The following is an 11306-nucleotide window of genomic DNA, read 5'->3' as shown; positions in this document are numbered from 1 at the left end:
AACGGTCACAATAGGATGTTTCTGCCTCTCCTTCCCAGTCCGGCTCACCTCAACTTCCAGCAAAGTCCATTGCTGCGATCCCCCCATCACCTCGGCAATGGAAACAGGTTGTGACTCCACATGTCTTGATGGCATTAGGGTACACTGCACACCAGTATCAACTAACGTGTTATATTTTTGTGGCTCTGATGTGCCAGGCCATAGGATCGACACCGTCCAAATGACCCGGTTTTCCCATGCCTCTCTCTGGCTAGAGGCAGGGTCCCTCTAGCCCTGGTTATCATTTCTTTCCTGGGCATACATACTAGAGGTGTTTTCCAGGGAATCTGACAAATCATCCTCCCTTCTGTAATACCCAACACCTTGGTCATGGGAGGTTGAGTCTACCTTCACTTTAGTGGAGCTCCCTTGGTTAGTGTTTCCTTCGAGTTGACGCACCTGTGCTGCCAGGACAGAAGTGGGTTTCCCATCCCACTTTCCCATGTCTTCCCCATGGTCGCGCAGAAAGAACCACAGGTTAGCTTGTGGGGTGTACCCTCTCTCCCTAGTTGGGGATGTTGGGCTTTGACTTTGGGGCCTGTGACTTGCACAGGTGCCATGTGGGAACTGTTCCCCCTCCCCTCTTCCCTTATCTCCCTCATCTCCTCTTGGATGCTCTTAATTAAAGCAGAGACATGAACCTGCATCGGGCCATTGATCATACTCTCGCAATTTCTAAGCTTGTTGGCGCCATAACCCACTGTCTCTTGGTTGTTATCAGCATTAATTGTTGCAATGAAGGTGGTATATTTAGATGGCCCTAGATTTGCCAGATTCCATAACATCTGCCCTGTGCATCTGACCTTGTTGGGGTCATTATCATGCTGTCCACTCCTCCCAAACAATACCTCCAATACTTTCACTACTCTTAGCTGTTGGATCCCTTCCTCAAGGGTCTTCCAGTGCATTCTATGATGGTACTCCTGCATTCTCTCTCTGTGGACAAACCTCTCTCTTACACTCATTAAAAACCACTCCCAGAGGGAAAGGAGCTCTGGCTCCCTTACGAATACCTGATCCACACCTGAGTCTTGGGTCAAGGGTCCCAAATTCCTTGCCTCAGTACCATCCAGTTGCACGCCTGTACCAATAAGGTCCCAGATCAGAAGTAGTCAGGTTGTAAAAACCTCACGCCCCCATTGTACAATGTATTTTCCCAGATTATGGAGACCTCCATACGACAGGGACTTGGTGATGATCTCAACCTCTGGTTCCCCTGCTGGTTGTGAGGGACCTCCTTTCTTATTCTTATTACCTGGGTACTCTGATTTAATTTTAGACTTCTTCGTTTCCACAGGAGCAACTGTTGCTGGTTGTGACTGCCCTTGAGGTTCAGCTGGAACCTGGTTAGTTGTAACATCTGTGGGTTCCACTGAAGCACCATCAGACTCCCTCTTTAAGGCAGGGGGAGAGTTTCTCGAGCTGTGGAAATGTACTCCTTCAGCATCTGGCCCATCTCGCACATCTCCTTCCCCAAAACCCCTACCCAATCCATGTGGTTCATTTCTGAGGTGGGCTGTAGGACAGGGTCAGGTTGTGCAGCAGCATCCCTATTCTCTGAGGTAGGTATCAGTATGGTTATCCAAGTCAATCTTCCCTTATCTCTGAATGCTCAATAGAACAGGCATATCAGCAACAGCATCCACTGTATGATATCATTAACATTTAAAGAAGATTTGAATCCCTCAAAAACTCATGGGGTAGACCCAAAAAGCTGGGTGAAGGGTTGGGAGAAATTTTTCCTGGGTGTAATTGCTTCATAGTAGGTACCATTATTAAAGTAACTCCAAAAACATAGAGTTAGTGTGTGATAGCCCTGAATCCATAAGCCCGCTTTCCAGAGGAAGATAAAAATCCATGAATTCCACACCTTATTAACCCATAAAGCAAACTGGATAACAGTCACAGTAGCCTTAGTTATAGGATGCATGTTCAGATAAGGGCCCGCAAATGGGAGAAATAAAGCCATGACCACGTGCCACCTGATCCAGGGTAAGCTAGACCACATGGTGCTGTCTAATGAGGTTTCTATATCCAGCACAAAAAATTGGGTTACTCAAGAACTGTTATTCCTTTTTTCACCCTTTTTCTCTCAATGCCCTTGTGCCCCACGATGGGCACCAAAAATCTGTCTTGGTTTGAAAGACAGGTGTCTGCTAAGGAAGGCAGAAGATTCTCTTGAAATGGAAAATTTAAACCCTCTTCCTTAAAATTACCATAATTTTGAAATTAAGGGGTTCTCAAGCCAAGATATGAGAATAGAAATAACAGTTCTTTACTAGGAAAATTAAAATAAAAATACAGTTATACAAAAAATAAAAACCAACTCCAAAATACTGACAGAGTCAGAATACAACCTGACACCCCATCAGTCAGGGTGTTCGTAGTAGTCTGATTTAATGGTGGCTGCAGTCCTCCTGGAGTGAAAGATGTGGTTGAGTTGAAGCAGGGGTCCTGTAGAAGGGTGCAACTTTCCAGTGAAGGTTCAGTGATAACATAGAAGGGTCTGTTTTTCTTCTGGAATCCAGTGGAAAAAGGCTGCTCTGATGTTCCAAATCTCAGATTTTATCTAAGTAGGAAATGCTTGGCTCCTCCTCCTGGGTGGAACATCTCACAATGGGATGATGTAATTTTATCAGTCATGCAGTGGGACTCAATGGCCTGTTAACAGAAGATATCTCCCTGGAGGAAGGATGGGTTGTGGAAAAGATAAAGAACACCGCCCCACCTGGTTTTAACAGATGGTCCATTAACAGAAGATATCCGCCCCCCCCTCCCAAGAAAAAGATCATTGCCCAGACTAGTTTCAACACATGGTGATAGAATACATACTTTTGGTTGTATCCTGCTTTGCAAGCCAAGACAGGGCTGGAAAATTTACACACATCTTATAGAGCAAAGACTCCAAAAATGCAGAAATTTTGTCTGTTAATTGGTGAGCATGAACTCCATGCTGGGTGGAGAGAGTTGCACAGTTCAGAATACACAAAATGCTTTATAAAATCCAAAGAACAGTAAGAGCTGTTCTTATATATATCTGCAGCACATCTCAACTTTCATGGTCACCCAAATAATCCACTGACTGGAAACACGCTCCCACACACACTTCCATCCCACCAGGGCAATTTGTCAAGACTTATGGTTCGTTATATAGACCACACATCTTGAATTGCAGGCAGCATTTCATCCCTCTGATACACCAAGTCTTCCTCCATGAGCAAAGGAGTTGTTGTAATTGTGAACACTACTGTTCCTCAGCAGATTTTTGAGGAACAAAACATTTCTTTCTTGTTCACATTGCTTATCACCATAAAGCACCAAAATTGCAATCTGGACTTTTAAGATCTATGAACTATCCATACATAATTTAACTCCAGCAACAGACACCGTAAAGGAGGCATAATCAACTTTCAAAAAACTAATTTTAATCAGAACAAAAAAAAAATTGTTATCAGTAACAAGTTTATAAAACAGTGATTTAGTTACATAAATAAATTGATATCGTATCAAATCTTAATTTCAACTTAATGGGCATGTTTACATGGGTAATGAAGTACAACCTTTTTACCTCTTATAATAAATAAAATGGAGAGCATGAAATAGTTTTTCTAAACAAAAATACCTACAAACATACCTCTAGCATGTTCTCTAATGAAGGGAACAAGAGACACTGAACAACTTTTGCACCAAAACAAAAACTGTTTTAAAAAGTACACAAGGACACAGAACCATCAGCTAAAGCAGACACGATACTGTAATCAAAGTTGGTATTTAATAATATAATGAACAGTTTGGTAGTTAAATCTCCATTTTGGTTAATTTAAAGCATCAAGACAAGGCAAGATAGAAGGTTGTTTTTGTTTGAGTAATTCTAGAGAAAATAAAATATATTAGAAAAATTAACGGAAAAGTAGAACAGTCATACCTACACAACTTTCTGTCCTGCACAAAGTCAAAATACCTATGCAGAATACATATAATATATATATATATATTTGTGCACAAAGGTTAGCTTATTATTATCTCACTGCAAAGGCATAATGTATCAGGTCAATCATTTTGCATTTTGTGTCAAAAATGATATTTTTTTAAGTTTCCTAGGCTAGGAGGCACAAACCCCAGTTCTGGCATACTGTATTCTTAATGCTAAGGCTTGTTGCTCTGGTTGTGCATTTTTTGTTGTCCCTCTTTACTACAGTGCCTGTTAAAAGCATGTGTTTATGTGTGTATACATATATATATATATATATATATATAAATAAATTAAAAGCTTCCCTAGTAGCTATCATTCCAACCATGCAATCCAAAAGATGGCTCTGAATAGATGCCCAGCATATAGTTCACCACCTGAGCCAACTCTGAAGCAAGGTTCATTTTAGTCCTTCAGATAGTTTTTCTTTAAAACCAAGCTAATGCAACTTCAAGTATTTTGCATTACATAGATTTGATTTTTTTTTTATAAATTAACGTTAGATTTTTTCAATATTCAGACATATACTATAATATATATACAGTACAATAAATGTTCTCATACTTAAAAAAATTATTTTGATAAATCCCTGAGAATGTATGTTGACACTTGCTAAGTTTCCACATGCACAAGCCTTGTGTGCCATGCTTCTGGATGAGCAGCACTGCAAAGCCACATGGTCAGCCTTTTAACTACTAGTATTTCATTTGTTGGTTTGTTTAAATATGTTGAAATATAACAGAGTTACAAAGGAGTAAAGCTGAATCCATTTGAGGTACTTATCACAGGATGGAGGTGCTTAGTTTGATTTTTTAAAGCCATTGCAATATGTTTTGTTTTCGAGGCTGTGAACATATACAGAAAGAACAGGAGAGTGATGTGGGCTTTTGCCACTTGACAACATATACTCAGTGTAAATCAAACTTTTTTTAACCTCTCTCTCACAAAAAACAGAAAAAAAGGGAAAAAATTAAACACACAAACTTTCACAACATGACAGTTTAGTTTTCAAACTCAGTATAACTATACACATATAATACCGGTGTGGCTTTTTTTCTTTAAGTTCAAAAGGATATAAAGGCAGGCTCAAGTAAAAACAAACCACGTCCTCCCTTCACTCATTTTCATCAACCAAACCGCTCACGAACCAACATCATCAGTTTTTTTTTGCCTTTGTAGATTTGTTTTAGGTTATCAATAAACCGCATAAACTGTATGTGTCCATCGTGAGCCATTAAGAAGGTCTCTCGAGCCTTGCTGAGGAACTCTATAAACTCACTATAGTGTCGTGGGCTGATGTGAGTGAGACGAGAATGAGTTGTACTAATGTAAGCTCCGATCGTGGCATCCAAGAGTTGTCTTAAAGGGGCTTTGTCCAGTGACATGAGCTTACCAGAATTCCTCCTTCCATGGAGTCCCACCATGCCAGGAGTGGTCAAAGTACACCTGCGCAAAATATCTGACAGTACTGTTGCACACTTGACACTTTTGACCACCAAAGGTATTACAGCTGCTAGCTCATTTTTCCCAAGAGAGTGGCTGAGTGCACATGCCCAGAGAACATCGTTAATGGCAGGGTGTGTGTCCTGATTGTAACTCAGGTTGAGATGTGTTATGGCCGAAGTGGCCAGCTTATAGGCCCGCATAGGGTACCCACGGTGTTCCATGTATCGTGCTATAGTAAAAAGCTGTGAGTAACTCATGCTGGTTGTAGCAGCATCTAGAACGATTTGGTAAGCAGTCTCAAAAGCTATGTGATCCTTTTCACACAGAGTCAGTGCAGAGAGGGCACAGTTTTGAGGATCCTTCATGGCACACTGTAGAGCAAGTGTTCTAGCACTGCTGACCAGTTTCTCCTGCTGATGACAGTCCAGATGCAGACGGACAATGATGCTGTTGGACATCACTGTTGTAGCAACAATACTAGTGGCTTCTGTTGGAGTGAAAAGTGTAAACCAGTTTTGCATTATACTATCCAGTGCATAAACACCTGGGAAGAGAAAGAAATTATTAGGCACAACTGACAAAACCTAGCAGATATACATCTTCAGCAAAAGATTATATTCAAAGAGGCTGCCAGTACACTGAAAGAGACCAACTTCAGCAAGAAAAGCTAAACCAGATAACATGTCTGTAAAATTACATTAAAACAAAGTGTACACTCTGTAGCAATCACTGAAATGCAGATAACAAAAAAACCTGCAAGATAAGTTTTTATATCCCAGTGAGACAAGTGACCTGTTTTACTTGTTATCTAAGACAATTTGGATAACAAGTTCTGTCTCTTTTGGTCTAATCATATCACTCAAAAGCAGCCCTCACACCAAACACTTAAAAGGCAATTTTAACTTCTTTTCTTAATGTGCATCTCAGGGTATAACACATGCACAAAAGAATATGAAAGCATGTCAGATGTCTCATTTAACAGAACACCATGGCATTTAATACAAAGTACAACTTTAAAAGAAATAAAATAAAAAACCCTAACCTCTACCCTCTCCCAAAAGGCTTTTCAGATACATCTTGTATCGAATTGATATGCACTTGAACATAAAGATTTTTATTAGGGAAATACTGTGAGCAATATTGTAGAAAGGCTTGGGTTGCATTAGTGTTTGGTTTGCTTTCCAGTGCAGACGAGAGGCCTGCACACTGTCATAACCATGTAACAAAGAAGCATTACACTCTAAGTTTGGATTTACAAAGGGGTTAAAAAAAATGAAACCAAGAAAACAAACAACAGTGAGAACCCTTTCATGAGATCTTGTCTGCCACACAGTGGGAGGCAACCTCAGCATTTCATTCACCGGTTTTCTGGTTCATCTTCCCCACCGCTGACAAGACAGTGCTCTCACCAGTCTTTTGAAGCCTCATCCTTCAGAGTAAGCAAAATTGTAGCAGAGTGTAACATCCCATAACCACTACCCTTTTCTCTGCTGCAGCCTCAAACCCAAAATGGAGGGAAGAAGGGGAAATCTGGGTTATGGAGATCCCTACCTTGAAGAGGAAAGAAGTTGCGCTGCATCAAGTCTCACTTGGTCTGTGCCCATTCTATTACATGCTCAAAAAACCCACTCATCACTGACATAATTATTGTCTTCTAAAAAAGGGATTTTAAACAGGAACAGAAGGTGGGAGATATTAGCAGACACTGAGTGTTGACAAACAAGATAAAGGCCTCTAAGATTAGCTGACAAAAAGGCAGGAGCCCTTGAGAAGCATCTCAGAACATACCTATTTCTGTTGCACATGTTACCAACCACCTCACCATTTCCCGTCGTCGCCAATTCAGTGTTGACAGTGTCATCCGCATCACCTATTAAAACAACACAAAGTACAGATTCATCCTAATGTAAAACCAAGACAATATACCAACAGTCATGGATTTAAGTTACTCAAATAGACTGAGGTTCAAAATGGCAGCCTCTTGCCTTTTCCACTCTGTTACCTCGTTTGAGTTGATATGTCAAAAGACTTGATAAATACTACTCAGCTATCTTAGAAGAGCACACAGAGAGTAGTTCCAACTGCAGGTCCTTCTGGGCCAGAGGAGAAACTGTTTTATTTGGGGAGAAGAAAAAAACCAAACAAAACCCCCACCACCCCACAAAAAATCTCTCCCATCCCCAACCAAAAACAAAGCCCAGTTATTCAAATTAAATTATCCTGTGTCACTTCCCTCTATGTATATATATCTTTAAAGTGGAAACATGTCAACTCCTGTTGGGCAATTGAACCAATGAGATTTTTCCCCCATCTTCATTTTTTGGTCATTAACTTCAACAATACAGACAGGAGTCAGAGTGTACTGTGATTTGACTGGTTGCTTATGCTGCAAAGATACATATATACACACTTCCAGATATATCCCAGTATTCTGGGGCACAAGTTATCTTCCCCTCTATACTTCCAGTTGAAGGCAGCAACACTGGAACAAACACACAGGTCCAGTCTATTAATATGTGGCTGCGCAGCCAGTGTCACCACCATAATTTGACAGTCTTTGACAATGGAATGGCCTATGCAGCACTGGGCATGCTGGCATCAGACAGAACTCACCTTTCTCAGCGAAGGAGGAGAGTCTTTGCTCAGGAACTAGTGGGGCTCATTGGCAGGGCTTTAAACTAGATGTGAGGGGGAAGGGGGACTACATCAGGCTTGTACCTGCGAAGCTGTGGGATGAAAGGCCAAGGTTAGAGGGATGGAGTGCAAGTGAGGGTCTTCTGGCGGTGACTCTGAAATGTGCTGACCACACTGGAGCACACTTGCAGTCTTATGGAGATGAGCCAGGGACTCCTGAAGTAACAGAAGCCAACAGAGAAACACCAAGGAAATATCTCAAAGGAATTAAGGGATGTTCTTCTAGGAAGGATACAGCTCAGCTGAGGTGCCTTTACACGAATATGTGCAGCATGGGCAACAAACAGGAGTTGGAAACCACTGTGCTGCTAGAAAGTTATGACCTTGTTGCCATTACTGAAACTTGGTGGGATGAATCCCATGACTGGAGTGTGACTATCAATGGCTACTGACTATTCAGAAGAGACAGGGGAAGAAGTAGAGGCAGAGGTGTATTGTGAAGTGTGGGAACAGTGCCAGACACCTGGCATCCTAACCAAGATTAGAAAAAGAGAATATTAACCCTAAAGGTTCTGCTAATTTGTGGAGGGAGCTTGCATAGGAAAGAGACAGACAAGAAGAAGAGAAAAACAACACCTAGTGCAGTGCTCAAAGCTGTAACACTGTATCAGTGTGTTTTCATCGCTGCCATCTTGATATTGACATTTTGATTTTTTATATTTAGATTATTTCTTACATTTAGATTTTTCCTTGTATTTGATGTCATCACCAACAGTGAAGAGCTGTCTCTGAAGAACAGCCATGAGCAGATCGAAAGCCTGTGGGTAAGGACCAGAGATCAAGGCAAAAAAGGGAACCTTGTGGTTGGTGTCTACTACAGGCCACCTAAATAAGGGGAGCCTATTGACAAAGCCTTCTTGCTCCAGCTACAGGAGACATTGCACTTGCAAACTCTCATCCTGCTGGGGGACTTCAACCACCCCAACATTTGCTGGGAAAGTAACATGGTAAGCTGTAGGTCATTCAGGAGACTTCTGGAATGCATGGACGACAACTTCTTGAGCCAGGTAATAGATAGCCCTATCAGAGAGGATGTGTTACTGGATCTGTTGGCCACCAATACAAGTGAGGTAATCAGGGGCATCAAGATTGGAGGCAGCCTGGGCTGCAGTGATCATGCACTGGTGGAGTTTGCAGTCCTAAGGGATATGGGTCAGGTAAGGAGTAAATTTAGGCCCCCGAACTTTAGAAAAGCAAACTTTGAGCTCTTAAGGGAGATAGTGGGATCTCCTAGAAGACTACCCTCAGGGACAAGGGAATGGAACAGAACTGACAGATCTTTAAGGAAGTCTTCCATAAAGCACAAGAGCTAACAATCCACAGGATCAAGAAATCAGGCAAAGAAAGGAGACTGGTATGTCTGAGTAGGGATCTGATGGTCAAAGTAAAGGGAAAGAAGCAAATGCACAGGCAGTGGAAACTAGGACAGGTTTCCTGGGAAGAGTATAGGGATGAAGTTCAGTTGTGGTTGTGTAGGGATGGGGTGAGGAAGGCAAAGGTAAAACTGGAACTGAACCTGGCAAGGGATGCAAAGAATGACAGGAAGGGCTTCTACAGGTCTGTGAACCAGAAAAGGAAGGTCAAAGGAGGTATACTCCCCTTGATAAACAGTGCTGGAAAACTGGTAAAAACAGATGAAAAGGAGACTGACATACTCAAAAACTTTTTGCCTCAGTCTTCAATACCTCTCAAGTGGATGGATAGCAGGAAAGGGACTGGGGGAGCAAAGTCCCTCCCACTGTAAGTAAAGATCAGGTTTGTGACCACCTGAGGAACCTGAATGTGCAAAAGTACATGGGACCCGATGAGATGCATCCCAGAGTCTAGAGAAAATCAGCTGATGTAGTTGCCAAGTCACTCTCCATTATATTTGAAAAGTTGTGACAGGGGAAGTCCCAGGTGACTGGCAAAAGGGAAACATTACACTCATCTTAAAAAAGGGTAGAACCAAGGATCCTGGGAACTACCGCCCTGTCAGCCTCACCTCTGAGCCTGGGAAGATCCTGGAACAGATCCTCAGAGAAGCTCTGCTAAGGCACATGAAGGACAGGGAGATGATTCAAGACAGCCAACACAGCGTCACCAAGGACAAGTCCTGCCTGGACAACCCAGTGGCCTTCTATGATGGAGTGTCTATATCAGTGGACAAGGGAAGGGCTGCAGATGTCATTTATCTGGACATTAGTAAAACCTTTGACACAGTCCCCCACAACATCTTTCTCTCTAAATTGGAGAGAGATGGATTTGATGGATAGACTGTTTGATGGATAAAAAAGTGGTTGGAGAGTCACATCCAGAGGGTACTGGTCAATGGTTCAGAGTCCCAGTGGACATTGGCGACAACTGGTGTCCCTCCAGGGGTCTGTATCAGGACCAGTATTAATTAAAATCTTCCATAATGACATAGAAAAAGGCAACAAATGCACCTTGAGAAAATTTGCAGATTACACCAAGCTGAATGGTGCAGTTGACACACCTGAGGGGCGAGATCCAATTACAGTAATTTCAAGACTATAAGGCACACCCTTTTGACTAAAATTTTGGCCCAAACCCGGAAGTGCGCCTTATAGTCCGGTGCGTCTTATATAATGTACAAAGTTCAGAAATTTGCCAACCCGGAAGTGTGAGCTGCGAGCCGTGGGGGGAGCTGGCAGGGCCGCAGCTGCCGGGTGGAGGCGGGGTCGCAGTGCCACGGCAGCCGGGTGGAGGCAGGGCTGCGGGAGCGCGGCAGCTGGGTGGAGGTGGGCCCACGGGGCTGCAGTGCCACGCCTTAATGCATTTCCTTATGTGTTAAGCTTTTATATTGTTATATTACAATAGATAATAACCAAATGACTACATACCTGCTTTCCATTGCACCCAAATTTATCTAAAATAAACCCTACAAATATATATATTTACAAACACCAACCATTCAGTGTCATTTCACTCTAATCCACCCCAAGTGATCTATTAGCAAGAACCTGGGTTATGCTTGCTGTAGAGAATACAGATCTCCTTAAGAAGGCCTCAGTGCAGGGCCCCTGGCATGTTCTGTGAAAGATAAGGTATCCTAGTTACTTAGAATGACTAATGCTAGAGAAATGTTAGACCCTCACTTATCATTCTAGAAGATAATTGGTTAGAATTTAGCTTTTGTAACTGGTTAGTTTACTCA

The 11306-nt window shown here is 42.2% G+C and overlaps 1 protein-coding gene across 3 annotated transcripts in view; it reads right to left on the bottom strand.

Annotated features, from left to right (window-relative positions):
• Window positions 1-3442: 3442 nt before the first annotated feature.
• The window catches only part of LOC117005069 (zinc finger SWIM domain-containing protein 6), a 255440-nt gene continuing 247576 nt past the window's right edge, over window positions 3443-11306 (bottom strand). For all 3 annotated transcript variants that reach the window (XM_033076307.1, XM_033076305.1, XM_033076308.1), the window contains exons 13-14: window positions 7244-7325; window positions 3443-5999 (exon numbers count right to left, since the gene is read on the bottom strand). In XM_033076307.1, coding sequence (XP_032932198.1) covers window positions 5137-5999; window positions 7244-7325 — 945 coding nt within the window. In that variant the 3' untranslated portion in view covers window positions 3443-5136. The remainder of the gene's footprint in view (window positions 6000-7243; window positions 7326-11306) is intronic.

This window comes from Catharus ustulatus, chromosome W (assembly GCF_009819885.2).
Source record: "Catharus ustulatus isolate bCatUst1 chromosome W, bCatUst1.pri.v2, whole genome shotgun sequence".
In the NCBI taxonomy this organism is placed as follows: Eukaryota; Metazoa; Chordata; class Aves; order Passeriformes; family Turdidae; genus Catharus; species Catharus ustulatus.
The sequence above is the reverse complement of the archived record's forward strand: the minus strand, read 5'-3'. Positions and strand labels throughout refer to the sequence as shown.